Genomic DNA, 27107 nt, shown 5'->3' with positions numbered 1-27107 from the left:
TGACCAAGTACAGCTCACTCTACTCCTCACACAGGCAGTCATGTGGGAACTGAAAATCTGCCAGCTTCTACAAAGCCCAAGCACTGGAGGGGAAGAGGCACCAAATCTTTATCATGGCAGCACTCTCTCGATTTTTACCACAGTGTCAATTTAATTTCTCGAGTGGCATTCGACTTTCCATCCCGTTGACTTTGACAATTTCAAAACTGATAGCTGCAGAGAAGGCAAAATCATAAGAAATTTATGTCACAACAGATCTGCCTCTGAGACAATTTGTGTTAACGCCAATATCAACCAATGTAGTTCAAATGTGGTGTGCGTCAATATACTTTTAACCTGCATTACTACCTGATTTCACTAGATGGAAATAGAGAGCTTCCATGAGACTTGCACACTGCAATTTAATCTAATGTTTAAGAAAAATATTTTCAAGAGATTCACATCATTCACCAGATCCAAAACCAATTTATCTATGTTTTAGAAATAAAATTGTATTTACCCAGATATTTTATCCTAAAATTACCCTCACACCAATTATTATGTAGACAGAAAGAACTGCTGGTTAATATACAAATATACAAAATGGCACAAAGTGCTGGAGTAACTGAGCAGGTCAGGCAGCATCTCTGGAGAACTTGGATAGGTGACGTTTCGGGTCAAGACCCTTCTCCAGGGATGCTGCCTGATCTGCTAAGTTACTCCAACACTTGTCCTTTTGGCACCAATTATTGCAGTTCCATTCTTAACTATCTCTATACTTATACATCTCTCATCTTATATGCGGATTTGTGTGTGTATAATCACATCTTCTCGAGAAAACGACGCGGTAACGGTAACGTTTTTACATATTCCGGTAGAGATTTTTCCCACGGAGTCCAAAATCGCCTTATCTGAAAATGTCATGCTTTATTTCTCGAGTTATTAATGAAAATGTTTTTTAAATCTGACAAAAAATTTGAATTTAAAAACGACGGTCTTTCTCTGATGACGTCACAATTGGTCTGCGTGCCTTCTTCCTCGTGCTGCGAGTGACGTCACCCCCCACCCCTCTTTACTCCCCCCCACCCCTCCCTCCTCCCCCCCACCCCTCCCTCCTCCCACCGTTATTCAAAAGACGCTGCCGGAGATGAAGTCGGCCCGTCGACTGAAGACCAAAGGTCATAGCTGAAGACTATGGTCCTCGTGTCGGCGCATGGTGGGGAGGTTGCTGCCGCTCTCTGCCTCTGTCGCTGCCCTCTCTCTGCCTCTGCCCTCTGCCTCTGCCCTCTTCCCGCTGCCTCTGTCCTCTGCCCACTGCCTTCTGTCCTCTGCCTCTGCTTCTGCCCCCTGAACCTTCTCTCTGCCTCTGCCCTCTGTCTCTGCCCTCTGCCCCTGCCCTCTCTACCCCTCCCTCTCCCTCTCTAGCCGCCGCTGCGAGTTAGGGGTTATGCGTGAGGGGATAGTGCGGGCGATGGGGTAAAAGGAGCGAATGAATAATATTAATATAATATCAAGGGGGGTGGTTAGTATGTGTGTGGGGGGGGGTGGTTAGTATGTGTGTGATGCCGCCCCCCCCCCCCCCTCCCCCCCGCAACCGTGCGTTGAGGGGACGGGACCCAATAGGTCCCACTTGGTCTAGTAAACTTTAAAAGTCCTTAATGATCTAGATAAAGTTAGTCATGGAATCTTCAGAACAGAAACAGGCCCCTCAGCTCAATTCGTCCATGCCGACCAATATGCCTTCTGTTAGTCCCATTGCTAAAGTAATGGTAGAAGTGATGTCTCCATATTTCAATGCAGCTTTTACAATCATTCTGGCAAAGCTCTGATGTTGGGGTTTGTTAAAGAAAACTAAAACACACCACAAAAATCGTGCCAGGCAATCATGGCATTATTTAAGAGCGTCAAATACATCAGCCACTGGGAACAATCAAACTACCCTGTTCACCGAACAAAGTTTCATGTTATCTTTTATGTAGTTTTCTCTCGTTGTTATCTGTTTACACTATTAACCCATAACAGATTTCACACCGGCACTTCAGCATTTCTTCTTTCTTCAGAATGGTCTAACAACAGCTACAAATCAAGCACATCCAACAGACTCAGACCAACAAACACAGCTCAAGCCAATCCCCATGGAGGCTAAACAAGTGTCCTGTTATCTTTTGACCTCTTTACGATTAAAATGTATTATTTTACAGGTAGCAGCACCACTGAGAGATTAGGGACTTGGGCAAACACTTGAGCAAAGTGCCGGCAAATCTCAGCGAGTCAGGCAATATCTGTGGAAGGAAATGGACAGATTACTCTTGGGTCAGGATCCTTCTTCAGACTGAAGAAGTGTCCTGGCCCAAAACTTTGCCTGTCCATATATGTATATCCACATTGTGATATATCCACATTGCAAGATATTGTACATTGTTTTTACATGCACAGAACACCACAAATCCCCAGGGTTATTATTTATACCATAGCGCGGCACAGTGCGGAATACCCGGAGAAAACCCACGCGGTCACAGGGAGAACATGCAAACTCCGTACAGACAGCACCCGTAGTCAGGATCAAACCCGGGTCTCTGGCGCTGTAAGGCACAGCTCGACCGCTGCGCCATCGTGCCGCTATATTGACATTTTAATAAACTGTTGTTCTGCTGCCATCCGCGGGCCGAAGGTCCTCTTTCTACGTAGTAACAAGGAACTGCAGATGCTGGTTTGCCAAGGAAAGACACATGGTGCTAGAGGAACTCAGTGGGTCAGGCAGCATCTCTGGAGAAAAGGATGGGTGACGTTTTGGGTCTGGATCCGTCTTCAGAAGATGGCTAGGTAACGTTTCGGTTCCGGTTTCAGATCCTGTATCTGTGCTGCATCTCTAAGTTAAACTCTCCCAGATTCTGTCACTCACCAATTCAATTTGAGTAGAGACAGTTATTGTGCTTCACGCGAAGAAAACATCACTGATTTATGACTGTGTTATTATCCTTTCATTCTGACAGCTTTCACAAGTATCACATAGTTGATTCAGAAATGCTGTTTCATTATGAACCTCTCAGTGAATCTCATTCATTGTTATTTTTTGCGCAGCGTGAACAAATTTGTTCATTTCATTTCGTATGTTATGTCAACAATACACGAGAGACCACAGTGTTCGTGTCCATCCTTCAATTATGCTTCTGGAAGGAGATGAGTTATTACCATCGGCAAGGTTTGTGTGGCAAGGCTCACTAACACACAAGCACACTTCCTGGTCAGAAGATTTATTACTTTCCATTTCCATATCAAATCTAAATTGCTGTAGTAACTATATTGGAACTGCTATCTTGTTCAGGGAAAAAAGGGATCTCGCAGGATATTAACAGCTGGAAATTTGGATGGAGATCTGCCAGATGGAATCAATCCAGAGAATTATGGAGGGATACATTTTGGAAGTTAAGAGGAAAGAATAGAGTAAATTTAAAGTAAAGTAAGTTTAGAGTAAAGGCATGTTGGCGCAGCGGTAGAAATTTAATCAGAATAGACGATTTTATTCACAAGATCCATGAAGATTTTATGCAAGAGGCAAACTCAATGTATGAAACATGTCCCTTTGAATAAATGGTCCCTTTGGTTAACATCATTGTTCAAAATATGGTCTCCTTTACGCTGGAGAAACCTCAGGGCAGCACGGTGGTGCAGCGGAGTGTTGCTGCCTTACAGGGCCAGAGACCCGGGTTCGATCCTGACTATGGGTACTGTCTGTACGTTTATTCAGAATTTTATTCAGAATAGACAATTTTATCCAATGGACCCTGAAGATTTTAAGAGGCAAACTCAGCCTATCAAACATGTCCCTTTGAATAATATTTAGTATTATGGAGTATTCTGTGCGGTTCTGTATGTCTTACTACAGGAAGTATGTAGAGGCTTTGGAAAAGGTGCAGAAGAGGTTCGCTAGGGTGTTGCCAGATTGGAGTCTATTAGCAATAAGGAGAGGTGGAAGAGTCTCGACCCAAAACATCACCTACTCCTTTTCTTCAGAGATGCTGCCTGACCCGCTGAGTTACTCCAGCATTTTGAGTCTATCCAGAGTTCAGACAAGTTTGCATGTTTTCTCTCAAGCATTGGAGAATGAGGGGAGACCTGATAAAAGTTTGCAAAATTATGAGACATAGATTTGGTAAACAGTAGAACTTTCTTTCCCCAAGGTGGAAATATCAAATACCAGAGGGAATATCTATAAGGTGAGAGGGGCAAAGTTCATAGGAGATGTACATGTGTTTTCTTTTACACAGAGAGTGGTGGGTGCCTGGAACATACAGCCCGGGGATGTCAGTGGAGGGAGATAAGATAGTGGCATTTAAGAAGCTTTTACAGTGCCCTCCATAATGTTTGGGACAAAGACCCATCAATTATGTATTTGCTTCTGTACTCCATAATTTGAGATTTGTGATAGAAAGAAATCACGTGGTTAAAGTGCACATTGTCAGATTTTATTAAAGGGTATTTTTACACATTTTGGTTTCACCATGTAGAAATTAGAGCAGTGTTTATATATAGTCCCCCATTTCAGGGCACCATGATATTTGGGACACATGGCTTCACAGGCGTTTGTAATTGCTCAGGTGTATTTAATTGCCTCCTTAGCACTGGTGAGCTTACTAATCGCAAATGGACTGGTAGGCCAAGGAAGACCTCCACAGCTGATAACAGAAGAATAATAAAGAAAAATCCCCAAACACTTGTCCGACAGATCAGAAACACTCTTTAGGTGTGGATTTGTCTATGACCACTGTCCGCAGAAGATTTCATGAACAGAAATACTGAGGCTACACTGCAAGATGCAAACAACTGGTTAGCCGCAAAAATAAGATAGCTGGGTTACAGTTTGTGCACAGATGAGACAAAGATTAACTTATATCAGAATGATGGCAAGAGCAAAGTATGGAGGAGAGAAGGAACTGCCCAAGATCCAAAGCATACCACCTCATCTGTGAAACACGGTGGTGGGGGTGTTATGGCCTGGGCATGTATGGCTGCTGAAGGTACTGGCTCACTTATCTTCATTGATGATACAACTGCTGATGGTAGTAGCATAATGCATTCTGAAGTGTATAGACACATCCTATCTGCTCAAGTTCAAACAAATGCCTCAAAACTCATTGGCCGGCGGTTCATTCAACTGCAAGACAATGATCCCAAACCTACTGCTAAAGCAACAAAGGAGTTTTTCAAAGCTAACAAATGGTCAATTCTTGAGTCAGATCAATCACACAATCTGAACCCAATTGAGCACGTCTTTTATATGCTGAAGAGAAAACTGAAGGGGTCTAGCCCCCAAAACAAGCATAAGCTAAAGATGGCTGCAATACAGGCCTGACAGAGCATCACCAGAGAAGACACCCAGCAACTGGTTATGTCCATGAATCGCAGGCTTCAAGCAATCAATAGACAATAGACAATAGGTGCAGGAGTAGGCCATTCGGCCATTCAAGCCAGCACCGCCTTCAATGTGATCATGGCTGATCATCCCCAATCAGTACCCCATTCCTGCCTTCTCCCCATATCCCCTGACTCCACTATCTTTAAGAGCCCTATCTCGCTCTCCCTTGAAAGTATCCAGAGAACCGGCCTCCACTGCCCTCTGAGGCAGGGAACTCACAACTCTCTGTGTGAAAAAGTGTTTCCTCATCTCCGTTCTAAATGGCTAATGGGGCTTTTTCACGGGGCGAGTTGACGCAAGATGTCACCAGAGTGAAGTGGTCGTGGTCCAGCACGAGTCTCGCACGATATAACGGGGGGTAGATAAAGAGTTCCCACGGTACTCGGCATTTCTGTTATTTGTGCGAGTGACTTGTCCGTCTCCCGAGCTTTCGTGTTAAATCTTGAATGAACATCGTGAACTACACGTGACACAATGATGTAACTTTTTTTTTCACACACTATAAATATCCTCCCTTGGTTGAATTGGCTCATTTGGAGACATGTTTTACTGTGTATGTGGGAGACACAGATGGACTGAGCACAGTACCTCGGTCTTACTGTGTGTGGGAGAGGGGGAGAAAGAGACGTCTCTCAGCCTGTGTAAGAGGGAGGGAGAGAGAGAGAGAGGCACACACAAGGTGGATGTGAAATCTCACCTGCCTGTTTCAGTGACAGACACCCGCCGCCAGTAAATGAAGACACCCCCATCTGTCTCCCCCTCCTCTCCCTCGACTCCCCCACCTTTCCCTCCCAACTCCAGTCCCGTCCCGACCCCCTGGGAAACTGAATAGAGCAACAATATAGATATAGAAACTGAAACAATATAGAAACTGAATAGAGCAACATGGCAAAAACATCTCTGACACGCTTTACCCCCTTTCTTTGAGATTTTCTGGGAGCCATCTCTGCAAGTGTTCCTGTTAAAAAGATTATCCAACAATGACAATTAGGTGGGACGTCCTCGAAGGACGCATGTTCCCTTGTCGATATTGAGACCACCTTTTTTACTCACCTTCTGTCCCCTCTGTCCAGCTTCCGGGTTTACCGTTCGCAGGAGTTCCCACGCGCTATATCTCTAAAATCTGAAGTTAGGTAATGTCTAAAGGAACTGCAGACGCTGGTTAATGCTGGTTAATACGCACAGAAGGACACAAAATGTTGGTGTAACTCAGCAGGTAAGTCAGATCTGGGAAGAAAAATATAAAAAGCTGGAGTAAGTCACCGGGTCAGGCAGCATCTCTGGAGAAAAAGAATAGGTGGCGATTCGAATCGGAACCCTTCTTCAGACAGCCTAATCGGAATTGAGTCTGAAGATGTGTCTCGTCCCGAAACATCAGCTATTTTTCTCCAGAGATGCTGCTTGACTCGCTGAGTTACTCCAGCTTTTTGTGTCTGTCTTCGGTTTAAACCAGCATGTGCAGTTCACTCCTTACACGGGTCTCTGTACAACATTGATTGGTAGCGTTCCGGACCCTGCTTCGGAAAGGCATCGATCGCTAGTCGGCGAGGACTCCGACCTGTATCTCTCAAAGAAGTACATGTGAAAAATTTCTCACGGTCCATAAAAATGCGGGACATTTCAGTAAAGTCCCTTTTAAAGATTATAGTTATTTTCTTGAATCTCATTTACATAACTCATGAATAAGTTGATGTCCATATGCGGATGCAAATCTTTATTTTTATTTTTTTTTTAAATTCAATCCCACAGAAGATAATTTTTACTCACCTTCTGTTCCCTCTGTCCAGCTTCCGGGTTCACCGTTCGCAGGAGTTCCCACGGTACCCGCAAGAGTTATTACGGATATCGCACTGGCCACTACGTCCATATAATGTTGCAATGCTCAACCACAAGTGTACAAGTCACTCTTGGAGAAATTCAAACTTTCTTGAATTTTCTCCCGAGTGACCAAGATACATGATTACCTGCCGTTAGCGCTACGGTGGTCCACGGTGGTCCACGAATGCCGTACTGTTATCGCACGAGGTTCCCACGATGTTAAACTCTGGTTAACTCTTGCGTCAAGTCGCCCCGTGAAAAGGCCGCTTAAATGGCTAAATTGCATGCAAAGGATATGCAACAAAATACCAAACATGACATTGCTGTGTCCCAAACATCATGGTGCCCTGAAATGGGGGGACTATGTATAAACACTGCTGTAATTTCTATATGGTGAAACCAAAATGTATAAAAATGGCCTTTATTAAATCTGACAATGTGCATTTTAACCACATGTGATTTTTTTTCTATTACAAATCTCAAATTGTGGAGTACAGAGGCAAATAAACAAATGATGGGACTTTGTCCCAAATATTATGGAGGGCACTGTAGATAGGCACGTGCATATGCAGGGAATGGAGGGATATGGATCACGTGCAGGCTGAAGGATTTAATTTGGCATCACGTTCATCATGGACATAGTGGGCTACAAGGCCAATTCATCTGCTTTCATATTTTATGTTCTATTATTGCACAATGCATGGCCTAAATGGTCAGTCCTTGTTTTAGTGCCCACTATTATGCCATTATAGTGGCATTTCCATTATCTAAACCCACAAACACACTGAGGGAGTCAAATTACAATTGGTGTGATCAAAGGAATCTACAATGTTGGCACATTGCAGTTCAGAAATAGTTTTTAACTCGCAGGAGCTCTGCACTTCCAATCTTTATCAGTAAATCAAACATTGATTCTGCAAACAAGTAATCGTGATTGCAAGGGAAACTTGCAAACAATATGACCAGAAAGAAATTAATTTGCAGAAACAGATTGTGTAAAATAATTCTAAAATCTAAATCAAGGTCATGTCAAATCAAAATGATGCTCTGGATAGAGGGAGTTCATAAGTTCACGTTAAAGGAGTAAAATTAGGCCATTCGGCCCATCAAGTCTACTCCGCCATTCAATCATGGCTGAACTTTCTTTTCCTTTCAACCCCATTCTCCTGCCTTTTCCACATAAATCCTGACACCCTTACTGATCGAGAATCTCTCAACCTCTGCCTTAAAAATACCCAATAACCTGGCCTCCACAGCCGTCTGTGGCAATGAATTCCACAGATTCACCACCCTCTAATGAAAGAAACTCCTCTTCATCTCCTTTCTAATGGTAAGATTTTTATTCTGAGGCTATGGCCTCTTGTCCTGGACTCTCCCACTAGTGGAAACATCCTCTCCACATCCACTCTATCCAGAGTGCAGGAGGCTGACGGGTGATCTTATAGAGATGTATAAAATCATTAGGAGAATCGACATGGTGAATGCACCGAGTCTTTTACCCAGAATAGGGGAATCAAGAACCAGGAGAAATAGGTTTCTGCGCCGTAGGACTCCATGAAGCCATTGGTATATGGGGCTTCATGGAGCTTCAAAGCTATGTTCCTGCTCATCTACTCCACCGACCATACTGCCTACCTCAGTCCCTGCCTCTGTGTGGGACTAGTGTAGATTTTAGTCGGCATGGACGAGTTGGGCAGAAGGGCCATTTTTCCGCTGTCGGACTTTCTGACTCTAGTACCTGGTGATATAATGTAGAAGAAATCTTTGAAGTCATCCATCCAGACCTCTGCTAGGCGTCGATTGTTCTTGTTGATGATATGCCCGGTGCCACCAGGGAATGTGTATGGGGTGGCTTTACGGAATACATGGCCAACGTGAGAACAGGTAATGATCTCCAAAGAGCCACCGCACTGCCATATCTGGGAACAGACAAAGAATCATTGTTTTATTTCATCATTATCCATTCATCATAATCACCTGTGAGAATATAGATCAAATCACCAGGGGATCCATTTTGCCCATTATAGTAAGGAATTGGAGGTTTTGGAAAGGATGCAGAAGAGGTTTACCAGAACCGGACATAGTGGGCATTAGCTATAAGGAGAGATTGGACAAATCCGGGTGCTCTGGTTTCCTCCCACATCACAAAGACGTGCTGGTGGGTTTGTAGGTTAATTGGCCCTCAGTAAGATTGCTCCTATTGTGTAGGGAGTGGGATAGCATAGAATGAGTGTTGACAGGTGATCGAAGGTTGGTGTTGGGCTGGACGGCCTGTTTCCACGATGTATCTCTAAAAATTAAGGCAAAGCTACAAATCAAGGGGAAGGACATGAAGAGACAACACTTTGGGTTAGGACCCTTAATTCAGACTAGTTCTGATCTAGTAAGCTCATAATATACATTAGTAATCTGGATCTGATTTCCCCAAACATCCCTAATTATTACCAGAGAAGTCTTACCAATTTCTACAGATTCAAAATTGAAAGCATCCTGTCGGGATGCATTACCGTTTGGTTTGGAAACAGCTTTGCCCAAGACCATGAAAAATTGCAAAGAGTTATGGATGTAACCTAGTCGATCTCAGACACCAGCCTTTACCAGTCAGGAGTTTGAATGTGAAGGGAAAATAAAGTTATGGCCCCTTAACAGCCTGACTGAAGAAGTGTCTTGACCCAAAACGTTACCTCTCCACATTTTCCAGAGAAGCTGCCTGACCCGCTGACTTACTCCAGCACTTTGCATCCTTTTGTGTATTAACTGAGTATCTGCAGTTTTTTGTGTCCACCATTAACAGCATTGATGTACAAAAGGATCTCGTAGTCCACAGCATGTAGATGGAGTGGTAAAGAAGGTGTATGAAATGCTTGCCTTCATCAATCGAATCATAAGATTCAGGAAGTCATGTTGCAGCTTTATTGGACATTGTATAGGCCGCATTTGGAATATTATGTGATAGACTGATCAACTCTACTCTAGTCCACTCCCATCTTGGTTGGCATGGATTCATAGGCCGAAGGGCCTGCCTCCATGCTGTATGACTCTGTGACGTTATCAGTGTATGGGTCTTCATGTAGTTCTCTACTCTACCAATCTACTCCAGTCCTACCCGCCCACATTTGGCCTATATCACTCTCATACTTTTGTATGCATGAACCTATCCAAAATTATTTTTAGATGTTGTTATAGTACCTTCTGGCAGCTCATTACATATGCCTACCGCCCTCTTGAGTAAAAGAAAATTGCTACTCTGGTTCCAAATATATCGTTCCCCTCTCACCTTAAACCTATGTCCTCTGGTTCTTGATTCCCCTATTCTGGATAAAAGACTTTGTGGGTTCATGCTATCTATTCTGTTCATAATCTAATAGACCTCTATAAGATCACCCCTCAGCCTCCTGCTCTCCAAGGAATAACGTGCTAGCCTGCTTAATCTCTCCCTATAGCTCAGGCCCTCAAGTCCTGGTAACATTGTCGTAAATCTTCTCTGTACTCTCTGCTGCGTAACGACATCCTTGCTATAGCAGGGTGACCAAAACTGAGTATCATGTTCACCATAAGTGCAGCCTCAACAATGTCTTGTGCAATTATAACATAACATTCTATACTCAAAACCCTGACTGATGAAGACTAATGTAACAAAAGCCTTCTGGACCACCCTATCTCACTGTGACACCAACCCTGTGATATAACCCTTTAAACATTTCCTATTCACGTACCTGTCCAGGTCCTAAAACATTGCATAGCACATATTAACTCCTCACACATCAGATAGAGATTTGAGCTTTAAAAGATACATCTTTATAACCTTATATACATTAAACTCGCTGGAGTTTAGAAGGCTGAAGGGGGACCTCATTGAAACTTACCAAATAGTGAAAGACTTGGACAGAGTGGATGTGGAGAGGATGTTTCCACTGATGGGAGAGTCTAGGACCAGAGGACACAACCTCAGAATAAAAGGAGGTACCTATAGAAAGGAGATGAGGAGGAATTTCTTTAGTCAGAGGATAGTCAATCTGTGGAATTCATTGCCACAGACGGCTGTGGAGGCCAATTCATTCGGGTATTTTTAAGGTGGAGATTGACAGATTCCTGATTAGTACGGGTGTCCGGGGTTATGGGGTGAAGGCTGGAGAATGTGGTTGAGAGGGAAAGATAGATCAGCTATGATTGAATACAGAGTAGACTTGATGGGCCAAATAGCCTAATTCTGCTCCTATAACTTATGAACATGAAATGCCAAATACCCTTTGCTTTTTTTTTGATAGTTATCATAAACTACAGTTTCCATGGCAATGGAAATTGCTGCCGACTAGCCTTGGGTGTTATGATAATTTCATACATGGCTCTTTCTTACTTCGTGAACATCACTGTCCTTATTCAACCAGATCTCAGCAGGTAACATTCCCATACAATTGAAGAAGCTATCCGAAAAATAATCCTACTTAGAAGAAACCATGGAGATGACTGCTAACTCCAAAGTCTGCTCAGTATGACAGAATAGATTCAGCATTACCCTTCAAGATGCCTTTCTAGAAGACAAGCTACTGATTAAAATCACATTTCCTGTCAAAGATTATAGTTCAACCTAAATGACCTTAACAGTAATTAACAGGTTAACACAAACCTCCATTTCTCTGCCTCTTCAACAAACTATATTTTTATTGATTTTATGCAGCAATAATTCAACAGGAGGACACATTAAAGGTTCAATTTTTTGATCTGGTATTTCGATTAAATGTCAAAGACTAGAGGGCACAGCTTTAAAGTGAAAGCAACAACATTTAAAGGAGACGTGCAGGGCAAGTATTTTTTAACACGGAGAGTGGTGGGTGCTTGGAACGCACTGCCAGGGGTGGTGGTGGAAGCAGGTATTCACAAGACATTTGGCTAGGCACCTGGATATGCAGGGAATGGAGGGACATGGATCACTTGCACATTATTCCCTTTATCCTGTATCTGTACACTATGGACGACTAGATTGTAATCATGCATGTAGCACGCAACATACAGCTTTTCACTGCACCTCGGTACTCGCAACAATAAACTAAACTAACTACATGTACGGCACGGACACAGTGGGCCAAAGGGCCTGATCTTGTGCGATACTGTTTGATGTTCTATGCATTCCAGCAAGTTTAATGTCACTACAAATGAAATTGTGCACACGTTTGTCATTTTCTGTTCTAAAAGCTCAGTGGATCAGGAAAAAAAGTGTAATACAATTGTTTGGCAATCTCAAAGCGAGGGATTTGTAAAAAACGCAAGCATAGTTCCTGACAGATGCAGCCTCAGTGGCATTAAATGGTGTATTTGGTTTACAATTCAATTATATATTTCCTTTCCAATTTAATCAAAGTACAAGATATTCTTTGTGTTAAGTTAGGAATGCCATAGTCCATATCTAAAGTGTAACAAATTCTACTGATAATTACAAATAATTGTATCATAGTTACATAATGAACATTTAAAATGATAATTACAAATAATTGTAATTATAATTTTATATGTTCACATTATGTAACTATGATACATCCACTGATGTATCGGGTGGCAGGGTGGCACATTAGTAGAGTTGCTACCGCACAGCGCCAGAAACCTGGATTTGATCCTGACCATGGGTGCTGTCTATACGGAGTGTGTATGTTCTCCCTGTGACTGTGTGGGTTTTCTCCGGGCTGCTCTGTTTTCCTCCCACAATCCAAAAATGTGTGGGTTTGTAGACAAATTGGCTTCAATGAAATTGTAAATTTCCCTCGTGTGTAGGATAGTGCGAGTGTGCGGGTTGATCACTGGTCAGCGGGGACTCGGTTAGCTGAATGGCCTGTTTCTGCGCTGTATCTCTAAAGTAAAGAGTTGACAGACATGTCTCTGGAATTGATGCGCTACATGCTGAGAACTATATTCTGCACTCTATATCTTTTCCTTTACTTCATCTATTGTACTTGAGTTTGAACATGGTTGATCTGATCAGCTTGGATAGCAAGCAAAATAAAGCTTTTCACTGTACATCAGTACGTCACAATAATAAACCATACCCTACACATCATAGGCTTTTAGAGAGAGAGAGTCTTTAGGGAGATACAGCATGAAAACAGGCTCTTCGTAATTCTGAGTCTGCACTGACATTTGATCACCCAGTACACTAGCACTATCCTACTACTAATCCAGGCATCATTCTGGTAAACCTCCTCTGCACCCTCTCCAAATTTTCTGCATCCTACATGTAACATGGCAACCAGAACTCAAGAGTATGGCGACCATACTCCAAATGCAGCCTAACCAATGTCTTCATTCTGTGATACACCTACACAAACCCGAGGGGAACTATGCTACAAAGGCCACCCACTGAGTATGATGTCCTTGAGTATGATTCCATGAAATATAATAGTTATAGTGTCGTGCAGCACTAGAAACAGGCCATTCGGCCTAACTTTCTCAAGCCGACCAACAAGTCCTATCCATACCAGTCCCATTGCCTGCATTTGGCCCATATCATTCTAAACCTATCCTATCCATGTACCCGTCTAAGTGTTTCTTAAACAGCGCGATAGTATCTGCCTCAACTACATCCTCTGGCAGTTCGATCCGTACACCCACCACCCTTTGTGTAAAAAAAAATTACCCTTCAGGTTTCTATTAAATCATTCCGCCATGTTACCTTAAACTTTTTGTCCTCTGGTTCCTGATTCCCTTATTCTGGGTAAAAATCCCCTCCACGCACTCACCAATGTTCAATGTCCAATGTAATCTCTTCACTCTTCATATTTAAAATTATGTATCATATCAATGTAAACATTTGAAATAAAATGAAAGGTTTACTCACCCTAAAAGACATCTCCAGGTTCTCTCCTCCCCAAATATCCATTCCTGCATCGTAAGTTCCAATCTCTTCAAAATAATCCCTGTCTATGGCAAATAAACCGCCTGCCATAGTTGGTGTCCTAATGGAAAGATGAGGAGTCACTTTTAATTGCAGTACATTAAACACCAATTCTGGGTGTACACATCAGATTTATGATCACAGCATTTGTAAACCTCCCGAAGAAATTCCTTGAGAAGATGATTTTATAGAAGTTCATAAATTCTAGAAGCAGAATTAGGCCATTCGCCCCATCAAGTCAACTCCACCATTCTATCATGGCTGATCTATCTTTCCCTCAACCCCCTTCTCCTACCTTCTCCCCATAACCCCTGATATCCCTACTAATCAATCCACCTTAAAAATATCCATTGACGGCCTCCGTAGCATTCTGTGGCAAGGCATTCCACATATTCACCACCCTCTGACTGAAGAAATTCCTTCTAATCGCTTTTTTATAGGTTCATCCTTTTATTCTGAGGCTGTGGGTTCTGGCCCTAGACTCTCCCACTCGTGGAAACATCCACTCCATATCAACTCTATCCAGGACTTTCATCTTACATCTGTAAGGTTTACTGATGCTTAGAAATCTATCTTTGCAGCCAGGATTTTCTTCTGCCTGAATTGGAAATGTTGGGTGGATGAGAGTGTGTGATTGTCGGATTGCAGCGTAAATAGATAGCTCTCACTCCCACTTGACTGGCACCAAAATGTGTCTTTAATTCTTACCTATTTGTTACCGGTCTTATAAATAAATACTGCAGTACATGCCAGGAATAAAATATTTGTTTAGTTTATGTGAGAACAAAGTGCTGTGGATGGTGTACTGGATACATTGCATTGATGCTGCTTAGAGCAGAATATTTTCCAGGAAAGAACAAGAAGAATATTATAAATATTAAAAAGAAACAAGCCTTTAAATAATGCACAGGCACCTTGCGTTTTATGCGCATTTGCATTATGCGTTTTTTGGAATAACGAGCTGGTTTAATTAAAGTCTCATTTACATGTTTGTATTTTTGAAACAACGTGCTCAAATTTACACCTGGCAGTGAAGTTGTGTATATGTTTAATTTACACGTTTTTGAATTACGCTCTGCTTTCTCAAGAACGTAACCCCGTGTAAAACGCGAGGTGTACCTGTTTGAAGCAGCTTAGATGTTGCTTGGATATCCTTCAGAACATTGTTCACTTAGGTTCAGAGTCATACAGCATGGAAACAGGCCCTTCAGCCCAACCTTTCCATGCCAACCAAGATGCCCCAAATCACACCTGCCCGTGTTTGGCCCATATCCCTCGAAACTTTTCCTATCCATGTACCTGTACAAATGCCTTTTAAATGTTGTTATAATACCTGCCTCAACTATATCCCCTGGCAGCTCGTTCCATATACTCACCACCCTCTGCATGAAAAAGTTGTTCCTCAGGTTCCTATTAAATCTGTCCAATTTCACAAACTTATGGCTTTTGGTTCTTGATACCCCTGCCTTGTGTAAAAGACTGTGCATTCACTCTATCAATTTGCCTCATGATTTTATACACCTTTACTTTTAGTTTACAGTGAGAAAACAGGCCCTTCGGCCCACTGAGTCCACGCTGACCAGCGATCATCCAGTACACTAGGGACACACTAGGGACAATTTACAATTGTAAATTGGACCACCCTGGAACAGTGTATGGAACTAGAGGCTTGTAAATTGATTTATTTTGATGAAAACCATAGCAGTGAGCTTCCACTATTATTTGATGGAGCAGAGGATTTAGGATTGACTTGGTGGTAGAGAAATTCAATTTACACATTCGAGCATGCTCTTGGAAATACAGTGATTGTCTCAAATGTATTTTCTTGGCTGAAATATGTCTATGTTTCTACACATCAAACAATGTTTTTTTATAGATCAACACATCAGCTGGCAGGTTATACATGTTAAATTCCAGGAAAATCTTTGATAAAATTCGCACATACATTTCCACTGTACCAGTTACATGTGGAATGAACATAGAATATAGAGCAGTGCAGTACAGCACAGGAACAGGCCCTTCGGCCCACAATGTCTGTGCCAAACGAAATGCCAATATCATCTCTTATCTACCTGCATATCCCTCCATTCCCTGCGTATTCTTGTGCCTATCCAAAAGACTCTTAAATGCCGTTACCGTATCGACCGCAACCAGGCATTTACCAACACTCAGTGCAAAACATTTGTCCCGCACATTCGATAATACTAAAACTCTTCGTCTTGTTTGTGGCTGTGTGTCAATATTTGGTTAATTCCTATTTTGTTCCAAACGCTAGGCCATAGCCTTCCCATTTTCACACATTCTACTCACATTTTTCCTGTCGAGGCGATAAACATCTTCCGGTCGCATTCCCACTTATATTTCTGAAGTTTTTAATTATTTAAAGTTTTAAAACAGCCCAAAAACACACTTCTTTCGGAAAAAAAACCCGAGTGAGGTCACAATGCACTCGCAAGGCAGGACGGGATACTCCGGGAGGGAGGGGCACTCCAGCGCTCATGGTGAACAAGGAGTAGCGGCGGTGCCCGAATCCTGGTGGCGAGGGTGGTGCCGTGGGCCCTGGATGGAGCTGAGCCCGGGGCTTGGGATGGGGCCGTGACCGAGGCCATGAAAGAAACCGCCGCTGAAACCAAGGACCAGCCTGGGTCTGGAGTCAGGGACGAGCCCGAAGATGAAGACGGGACCTGGAGTGGGGCCCAGGTGGCGGCTGAGCTGACGGCTGGAGTCTACAGCCAGGGCCGGGCCGAGTACTGGAACCAGGCCGAGTTCCAGGCCCTGCCCCAGGACCTACCACCTGGGTAGGTCCTGGGGCAGGGAATGGGAGTGAGGGGAGGAGGATGTGGGAAATGAGATGGAGGGAGATGGGGTGAAGAGTGGGGTGGTAGAGGGAGATGGGGGTGTGTGGAGGAGATGGGGAGGGGTGGAGGAGGGAGATGCCCCCTCTGTATCTACCCTCACTTCCACTCTACCACCCTCCCTCACCCGCTCCCTCTCTATCCCCCCCTCACCCCCCACACTACCCCCTCTCTCTCCTTCTACCTCCCTCCATCTCTCTCTCTACCCCCCTCACTCTCTGCCCCTCATCCTCTCTACCTCCTTTCTCCTCCCTCTACCCTCCCTCTTTACCCTCTCCCCCTCTACCCCCCCCTTCTCCTCTGCCCCCCTCTCTCTCTACATCCCCTCCCTCTCTACCTCCCCTCCCTCTCCTGAAGGCCACGCCCCTTCTGGCGGGACTATAAAACCCAGAAGTGTTGAGTGCCTCAGTCAGTCTCTGCAAGATGGGAGAATGAGAGGGTCATGTCTCTCAGTCTGAGCTGTGAATAACACGTCTACTAAACTGTGAGTGGTTTACTGACCTGTCAGTGCCCTTAATGTGGTTTGAAAATATAGTTTGGAAATGCTAAAGCTGCATTGCCTTTGGTTTTGAAATGCTAAAGCTGCGTTTCCTTTGGTTTGGAAATGCTAAAGCTATGTTGCCTTTGGTTTGGAAATGCTAAAGCTGTGTGGCCTTTGGTTTGGAAATACTAAAGCTGTGTTGCCTTTGGTTTGGAAATGCTAAAGCTGTGTTGCCTTTGGTTTGGAAATGCTAACCCAGTGTTGCCTTTGGTTTGGAAATGCTAAAGCTGTGATGCCTTTGGTTTGGAAATGCTAAAGCTGTGTTGCCTAATTAAAGTTGCCTTGCCTAATTAAAATTGCCTTGCCTAATTAAAGTTGCCTTGCCTAATTAAAGTTGCCTTGCCTTCTATATAATTAAAAGTCTAATCTTGACCACCCAGCGAGACAGGCAGCATCTCTGGAGAGAAGGAATGGATGATGTTTCGGGTTGAGACCCTTCTTCAGACTGACGTTTCGGGTTGAGACCCTTCTTCAGACTGACGTTTCGGGTTGAGACCTTCAGACTATCGTTTTAGGTCGGGTCCCTTTTTCAGACGCCTTCTTTACTGCTCTATCTGCTTGCATTGCTACTTTCAGGGAGCTATGAACGTGAAATGCTTCTACTATGGACTCCAGTTCCGATCCTGTTTGGAGGTTCAAAGCAGATAAAGTTTAATTTATTTTCTAGAAATATGCCTTTGTTTTGACTTGAGAGAATGGCCCAAAAAAACAATCACCAATTTAATGTGGTCAACATGTAATTCTGTACACTGAGGGCAGTAGAAATTTATAGTTTGAATCTCCAAACAGAAATGGATGTTTGTCATTGATTAAAGTTATAATTTAGATTAATAGAATATTATAAACAAACGAAGATTAAATGAGAAAATGTATAAGTTTTGTGGAGTGCATGACATATTTGCCATGAGCTGTTTAATTCCCGACCTCATAGTCCATAAGTTCATATATCATTGGAGCAGTATTAGGCCATTCAGTCCATCGAGTCTACTGCCATTCAATAATGGTTGATCTATCTTTCCCTCTCAACCCCATTCTCCTACCTTCTCTCCATAGCCTTTGACAACCTTACAAATCAAGAATCTGTCCATCTGCACTTTAAAAATACCCAATGACTTGGACTCCACAGTCATATGTTGCAAGGAATTCCACAAATTCACCACGCTCTGGCTAAAGATGGTGAACTGAAGGATATTCACAAACTTGTTACTGACCTGAAGAAGAGTCATATTCTAACGTGTATGAGAGGCTCGTACTCCTGAATACTGGTGCAGGGAATTGCTGGCAGTTTTCAGGAAATGCATGCTATTCATTTTTTTCTCTCACTGCAGATCAACTCAACAGATGGCAAATCATTGTACAGCGACAGTTTTATCTTACAAGAGTAAAACCTGTTAAACACAACTGTTAAATCATTTCTTAATTTTATCTACTAGAAAAAGGAGAAACCAAGAAAACGATTCGGAATAGGATTCAGAAATCAGAGGTGCAAAGAGGCTCGGGAGTGCTGGTGCAGGATTCCCAAAAAGTTAATTTGCAAGTTGAATCAGTACTCACCTAACGGAGGTAGATATAAATTGCTGGAGAAACTCAGCGGGTGAGGCAGCATCTATGGAGAGAAGGAATTGGTGATGTTTTGGGTCGAGACCCTTCTTCAGACTATGAAACTTCTTCTCAATCTGAAACATCGCCAATTCCTTCTCTCCATAGATGCTACCTAACCTGCTGAGTTTCTCCAGCATTTTGTGTCTACCTTCGATTTTACCAGCATCTGCAGTTCTTTCTTAAACAACTCACCTAACGGAAATGGTTCTGTCCCCTTTTCGCCGGTCCATCTCTCTCTGGGGGACAGGATACCAGCGGAAGTTTAATTTCCAGTTAAAGCCACCGTACGTCATGTCAGAGCCCGCCATGTATTCAAACGTATCGTCGCTGATCACATCTATAATTGGGCAGACCACCGTCTTTCTGTGTAGGAAAAGAAGCTGTAATTAAAGGCAAAGATTTTGAAAATCGTCACTTTATTCAATGCCTTTGCAGCCCAGTCCAATCATGATCTGCCGTTCGTGCCTCAGCATGTAAAACCATTGCCATCAGGTGCGGATGCAACATCATAAATATCAATCTTCAGATGAACTAATGATTGAATCTGATGTTAAATCTAAACTATATGGGAAAAAATATATCTCACTGCTCCTTTGGTACACGTAACAATATGAAGAACCATTGATCTGTCCGATATATGTGGACCCTTCTTCGGGCTGGAAAGCCCCACAATCAGTCTGAAGAGGGGTCCCGACCTGAATCGTCGCCTATATATGACAACAGCGTAACTGGGAGGGAGCTGGAGATGTTGGGAGCGAGTAGTGGGCCAGTCGGAGGGTGAACCGGGGTATTGCTTCCAACGCAGGCTGTGGAAGGCGCCCCTGGGAACAAAGATAGCCGGGTGAGGAGAGGAACATCAGTTCACAGGAATTGCTCCAGTACATTGAGTGCGCAGGCTGACTGGACTGGACTTTGAATAATGGAGCTAAAACATGGCACGAGAGTCAAGAGTGAAGAGTGTTTTATTGTCATATGTCCCAGATAGAACACTGAAATTCTGACTTGCTGCAGCACAACAAGAATATGTAAACATAGTACACTGTAAATAATATGATAAACAAAAAAGAGTTCAGTGTGTATATATACACATATACACATATCTGGGTTCTGCTGTTTCTTTTATACAGGTAAGCTGAGAACTACTATATTTGATGATTTTCTGTAGTGCTGCTGGGAACATGTCACCGCAGACAGCATGTGCAGAGCTGCCAAGTTTTGTCAGAGCATTTCAGTATTCTAGTACCTGAAATCAGTATTTTGCTGAGGAAATCAGTATTTTTACGCGGTGCCATTTAGCTGCATTTTTTTTAAATGTGCGGTCATACCCATGTAAGAGTACAAGAATGCATAACTTGTTTATTGTATATTTGTAATACAGTTTATTGTGTATTATATGTCATAGCTGCTTTCTTGCATCTCTCTCTCTCTCTCTCTCTCTCTCTCTCGTCTCATCTATCTACTCTCTCTTCTCTCTCTCGCTCTCTCTCTGCTCTCCTCTCTCTCTCTCTCTCTGTGTGTGTTGGCTGCAGCCATCATCTGCTTCAGTAAGGGAAGCTGGTCGGTGATTGGTCGCAACACCCCTCGGAGACTGCGTCTGATTGGTGTGGAGGGAGTGACCAGCACATTATGTGATTGGACAAAATGCCCTTGGAGACAGCGGCTGATTGGACGGGAGGAGACCGATTTGTTGATTGGACGGGAAATTTAAGGGAAGCTGGTCGGTGATTGTACGCAACCCCCTTAGAGGCAGCGGTCGATTAGCCGCCAAATAATCGGGCAACAAAAAATTGACAAATAGGAATACAAAAAAATCGGAAATCAGTTGTAGGTACAGCTGAAGGGATTTAGCGCTCGGTACAATTACCGCATTAGAAGATCAACTGAGCATCCTGAAAACATATCTCATGAGCACGAGTCAAGTAGTGAAAGATAGCCGGGCGACGCTATGAACTTATATGAATTTTAAAAATCCAATATGTTTAAATCGTTCAAAAGCTACAACCACAATGTGATAAATAACACTAAGTAAAACTGAATCAAATAAAGGCAAACAGAAGAACTAACGTTGAAGGAGAGAGAGAAAACAACACACATAAACATAATTTTTTAAAATTCATATAACATCCCTAAATGCCAGGTACAAATTACTAAATAACATGGGTGGACAAAAATGCTGGAGAAACTCAGCAGGTGAGACAAAAATGCAGGAGAAACTCAGCGGGTGAGACAAAATGCTGGAGACACTCAGCGATGAGACAAAAATGCTGGAGAAATCTCAAAAAGGCAGCATCTCACCCGCTGAATTTCTCCAGCATTTTTGCTTCACCAGCTGATTTTCTCCAGCATTTTTGTCTCTCCCGCTGAGTTTCTCCAGCATTTTTGTCGATGCTGCCTCGCCCGCTGAGTTTACCCAGCAATTTTGTCTACATTCGATTGTTCCAGCATCTGCAGTTCCTTCTTAAAAATAAGGTGTGTGAATGGCTGTACCTGCACACCAGGAAGAAGCCCGTGCTCGTGGTCCGGAGCCCTTAATGACAGTGAGTGTTAAGAAATTCTCCTGTGAATTTTATTCAAAGGAACGCAGCGCCATTAATACTTGGCCAAAACACAATTATATTTACCGAGGAATGTAGATCGATGTATTGGTGACACATTGTATAATTACGTGTTAACTACTGGCTGTTAACAAGTGCTAACAGTGGTAGTTAACAAATAGTTTTTGTCTCATTGCCGGTGCAGCGGTGACGCATTGTAACGATTATCCATGGTCATTTAAAAAAAAATCAGTATTTAACTACGCGAATTCGTATTTCCGTATTCGTATCGCATTTCCGTACGAAATACAGAAAATCCGTACTACTTGGCAGCTATGCATGTGTAATATATTCAAAAAGAATTTCACTGTGCTGTTGCACATGTGACAAATAAAGCTCCATTGAACTATTCTCCAGAGATGCTACCTGACCCGCTTAGTTACTCCAGCACTTTGTGTCCTTTTTGTAAACCAGCATCTGCACTTCCTTGTAACCAGATATATGTGAAGGTTCTGTGGTAATATTTCAACGTGGAAGAAATGTTTCCTTGGTATCCCAATTGATGTTTATCCTTCAGGCAATATTACTTACATGTTTCCTGCAAGGGGTATTCATGGGGTGATTAGATATTTATGTTACTGCCACAGTGGAAATATGAAGTCTAAATCAATTTACTCATTTCCTTCCTTATAAAATGTTTCTACCTCAAAGTATTTTGCTGACTGCAGGGTCAGTGGGAATGTCCTGACATTATTAATTGATTGAGTTGCATGGAAACAGGCCCTTCAGCCCACTAAGTCTACGTCGGCCATCGATCACCCGTTCACACTAATTCTACGCTATCCATTTTTCTCACCCACTCCCTCCACACCAATTTACAAAAGACCAATTAACCTACAAATCCGCATGTCTTTCTGATGTGGGAGGAAACCGGAAAACCCGGAGGAAACCCACGCATTCACAGGGAGAACATGCAAACCCCACACACAGACAGCACCCAAGGTCAGGTTGGAACCATGGTCTCTGGTGCTGTGAGGCAGTGGCACTACCAGCTGTGTCACTGGGCCACCTTAAACATTGCTTTACACATATAATCTATTTTCTTCTAATATTTTAATGTGCCTGTTAAGCTGCAGAAAGTAAGGATATCATTGTTCCGTTTCCACTTCATGTGACAATTAAATACTCTTGAGTCTTGAATGGTTTAATTCCTGAAACAGAAAACATATGGTACTTCAAGCTGACAGATATGTTCTGACAAAAAGAGAAAGGTGCAGTGTTATCTGTCACTGTAACACCGTGGTGCGTGGGTCTCAAAAGGAAGCACGAAGTCCAGTGTTTTGAGAGGCACCTTTAATTATGTTCCTCCCGGTTGTAGGGAGGTCCAAACGAGAGAAAGATGGCACCCAAACCCCTGCCTTTAAACCCTCTGGTTAAGGACCGCCTCCGGACTGAACCACTCCCGGGCCGAGGGGTTCGACAGTATGATGGCGCGACCCTTGGGAGCCACCACAGGACCCTCCCCCAGAACCCGAGGCATGAAACGCACCGGCGGGCACAGGACCCGGCCGGCCCGCGTGCGGAAGTCAGCCGATCGTGGGGCTGGCGGAGGCATAGGTGGAGGGACAGGTCGAGGGAATGGTCGAGGGACCGGCGGGAGGACAGGTGGAGTGACAGGCGGAGGGAGCTGTGAAGGGGGGCGCCCTCGTGGCCGAGGTTGGGCAACCAGCACCGGCTGCTCAATATCCAGGTGTGCCGGCTTCAACCGGTCAATCGACACGGCCTCCGGCCGGCCCCCCATGTCCAGGACAAAAGTTGACTGCCCGTGTTCCAGCACCCGGAACGGGCCCTCGTACGGCCTCTGGAGTGGCGTCCGGTTGGGATCACGGCGCAGGAAGACGTATGGGCAGTCCCTGAGGGCTGATGGCACATGCGGGCGAAATGTCCCATGGCAGGACGTCGGGACGGGTGTGAGCCTGCCAACTCGCTCACGAAGGCGCTTTAGGGTGGATGAGGGCGTTCCCTGCTGCCCCGGCGCCGACGGCACAAACTCCCCGAGCACCGTGAGTGGCGACCCGTACACGAGCTCCGCTGATGATGAGGCCAAGTCCTCTTTAGGAGCAGTCCGGATGCCCAGCATGACCCACGGCAACTCGTCCATCCAGTCTGGGCCGGAGAGTCGCGCCTTCAGCGCTGCCTTGAGCTGCCGGTGGAACCTCTCCACCAGACCGTTAGCTTGCGGGTGGTAAGCCGTGGTGTGGTGTAGCCGCACCCCCAGCAAGCGAGCCATGGCTGACCACAGCTCGGAGGTGAACTGTGGCCCCCGATCTGAGGAGATGTGCGCCGGCACCCCGAAGCGAGCAATCCAGTGCTCGGACAACGCACGAGCGCATGTAGCCGTTGAAGCATCGGCCAGCGGAATGGCCTCCGGCCACCGTGTGAAGCGGTCCACCATTGTGAGAACGTGGTTGATGCCCCGGGACGGCGGGAGAGGCCCCACAATGTCCAAGTGGAGATGGTCGAATCGCCGGTGAGGTAGACCAAACTCCTGGAGAGGCGCACGGACATGGCGCTAGATTTTCACCGTCTGGCACGGAATGCAGGTGCGAGCCCAATTGCCAACCTGCTTGCGCAGACCGTGCCACATGAAACGAGCGGCCACTAGTGCCGTTGTCGCCCGAATTGATGGGTGAGACAGTCCGTGGATGACATCAAAAACCCTCCGGCGCCAGGCGGCAGGGACGATGGGGCGCGGCTGACCGGACGATACATCGCACAGGATGGTCGCTCCTCCAGGACCGAGAGGGACATCCTCAAGGCGGAGGCCGGAGATGGCAGTCCGGTAGGCGGGCAACTCATCGTCCGTGAGCTGTGCCTCTGCCAGAGCAGAATAGTCAATTCCGGGCGCCACCTCGAAAACGGCGTTGATAGCGGGGCGGGACAATGCGTCGGCCACCCGGTTCTCCTTCCCCACGACGTAGCGGATTGAAGTGGTATACTCCGAAATGTAGGCCAAATGCCGTTGCTGTCGTGCGGACCAGGGGTCGGAAACCTTTGCCAGGGCGAAAGTGAGCGGCTTGTGGTCCGTGTAGGCGGTGAACGGGCGGCCCTCCAGGAAGTAGCGGAAGTGGCGCACTGCCAGGTACAGAGCCAGGAGCTCGCGATCGAATGCGCTGTATTTCATCTGCGCGCGGTTGAGGTGCCGGCTGAAGAAGGCCAGGGGCTGCCAACCTCCGCCCGTCAGTTACTCCAGCACAGCGCCCACCGCCGACTCCGAGGCGTCCACCGTGAGAGCAGTCGGGGCATCTTCCCGTGGGTGCACCAGTAGTACGGCCCGAGCCAGGGCCTCCTTCGCGCCGCCAAATGCAGCCAATGCCTCGTGGGTCCATTCAACGGCTTTGTTCTGCCCACCCGCCAGGAGTTGATACAGAGGCCGCATGATGTGGGCCGCGGATGGCACGAAACGGTGGTAAAACGCCACCATACCGACAAACTCCTACAGGCCGCGCACCGTGCGTGGGCGGGGAAACCGACGGATGGCGTCGACTCTGTCAGGCAGGGGAACCGCGCCTTGCGCAGTCACGCGGTGGCCGAGGAAGTCAATCTCGGTCACCCCAAAACGGCACTTTTTGAGGTTGATGGCCAAACCATGTTCGCTGAGCCACTGACAGAGCTGCCGAAGGTGGGCGCAGTGCTCCTGCTGCGAGCGGCTGGCCACCAGGATGTCGTCCAGGTACACAAATATCAAATCGAGGTCGCGACAAACCCCATCCATCAGGCGTTGAAAAGCCTGCGCGGCGTTCTTGAGGCCGAACGGCATCCGCGTGAACTCATAAAGTCCGAATGGCGTGATGATAGCCGTCTTGGGTACATCATCCGGATGAACCGGGATCTGGTTATAACCCCATACCAGATCCACTTTTGAAAATATTGTGGCCCCAGCCAAATGGGCGGTGAAGTCCTGGATGTGGGGTACGGGGTATCGATCCGCGGTTGTTGCGGCGTTCAGCCGCCGGTAATCCCCGCAAGGTCGCCAGCCCCCGCTTGCCTTAGGGACCATGTGGAGTGGGGATGCCCATGGGTTGTTTGAAGGGCGGACGATCCCCAAGGCCTCCATCGTGCGGAATTCCAGCCATGCCAGACGCAGTTTATCTGGCGGCAGTCGGCGCGCTCGTGCGTGGAGAGGTGGGCCGGAAGTCTGGATAAAATGTACCACTCCGTGACTGAGGGTCGATGACCGAAACTGTGGGGTCAGGATGTCCGGGAACGCGGCCAAGATCCACGCGAAGCGGGAGTCCACGGACGACAGGGGCCGTCCCACCGGCTGATCCAAACGCAGCATGATCGGTTCCAACGTAGCGGCGTTGACCAAGCGCTGACGCCTGACGTCCACCATGAGGGAATGCGCCCGGAGGAAGTCGGCCCCGAGCAATGGCTGGGAGACATCAGCAATGGTAAACCGCCACGAGAAATGGCAGGAGCCGAAAAGGATCGGGACCATGCGCACTCCATAAGTGCGGATGGGGCTGCCATTCGCCGCGGTGAGGACGGGCCCCTGCTTACCGGAACGAATGTCGGCCAGCGAAGGGGGCAGGACGCTGAGCTCCGCTCCAGTATCAACGAAGAAGCGGGTCCCGGAGCGCCGATCCCAGGCGAAGAGGCGGTGAAGTTGGCTGGCCGGCCGCCGCGGGGACTATTGGCAGCCGGCCCAGGCGTTTCTCGGGAACGTGCATGGTTGGCGGCATTGTCGTGCTGCAGCACCCCAGCGCTGATGGAAATAGCACCAGCGCCTCATGTTGGTGTTACTTGGAGCTTGCCTGCTCCAGCTGGTGGTGCCTGCAGCTTGCTGGCGCTGGACTGCAGGTGCAGTACCCCTCACTGCCGCTGGGGGCGATCGTACGGGCCGTCGGGCTGGAGCTGTCACTCCTTCCACAGCTCCCCCGCCCCACCGGAGGAAATCGGGAGCTGCCGGGGTGACGTCATCGGCGCACCTGCCGACGGCCAGCGCGTTGACGTCATCAGGGCGCGTCGTCCACAGCGCGACCACGTCTCTGCTGACGGCCAGCGCGCTGACGTCATCAGGGCGCGCCATCCACAGCGTGTCGGCGCGCCTCCCGAGGCGTCTGTGAGCTGCAGACGAATGTAGGCCGGCAGCAGATGCAGGTATGTATATTCGAATAACAGGCACGGCGTGTGCCCATCCAGTAGAGCCACCATCTCCTTTAGGAGGCTAGATGGCCGTCGGTCGCCTAGGCCCTCCATATGCAGGATCCTAGCAGCACGCTCCATCCTGCTTAGGCCATAAATCTGGAGCAGGAGCTCCTTAAGGCCGAGATATTTATCAGTGTCCGCGGGGGCTGCGAGGAAGTCCGTGACCTCTTCAACCGTGTCCTGGTCGAGGGCCCCCACCAGGTAATAGAAGCGGGTGGCATCGACCGTGATGCCCCGCAGGTTGAACTGGGCCTCCGCCTGCTGGAAC

At 46.1% G+C, this 27107-nt stretch overlaps 1 protein-coding gene across 2 annotated transcripts in view; it reads right to left on the bottom strand.

Moving 5' to 3' along the window:
• Nucleotides 1-27107, bottom strand: part of LOC116975236 (polypeptide N-acetylgalactosaminyltransferase 13) — a 234818-nt gene that overhangs the window by 49919 nt on the left and 157792 nt on the right. For both annotated transcript variants that reach the window (XM_033024064.1, XM_033024065.1), the window contains 3 exons: nucleotides 19287-19457; nucleotides 14040-14157; nucleotides 8952-9132 (listed from right to left, as the gene is read on the bottom strand). In XM_033024064.1, the coding sequence (XP_032879955.1) occupies nucleotides 8952-9132; nucleotides 14040-14157; nucleotides 19287-19457 (470 nt within the window). The remainder of the gene's footprint in view (nucleotides 1-8951; nucleotides 9133-14039; nucleotides 14158-19286; nucleotides 19458-27107) is intronic.

Source organism: Amblyraja radiata, chromosome 7 (assembly GCF_010909765.2).
Source record: "Amblyraja radiata isolate CabotCenter1 chromosome 7, sAmbRad1.1.pri, whole genome shotgun sequence".
Classification (NCBI taxonomy): Eukaryota; Metazoa; Chordata; class Chondrichthyes; order Rajiformes; family Rajidae; genus Amblyraja; species Amblyraja radiata.
Note: the sequence above shows the minus strand (reverse complement) of the source record. Positions and strands in the feature narration are given on the sequence as shown.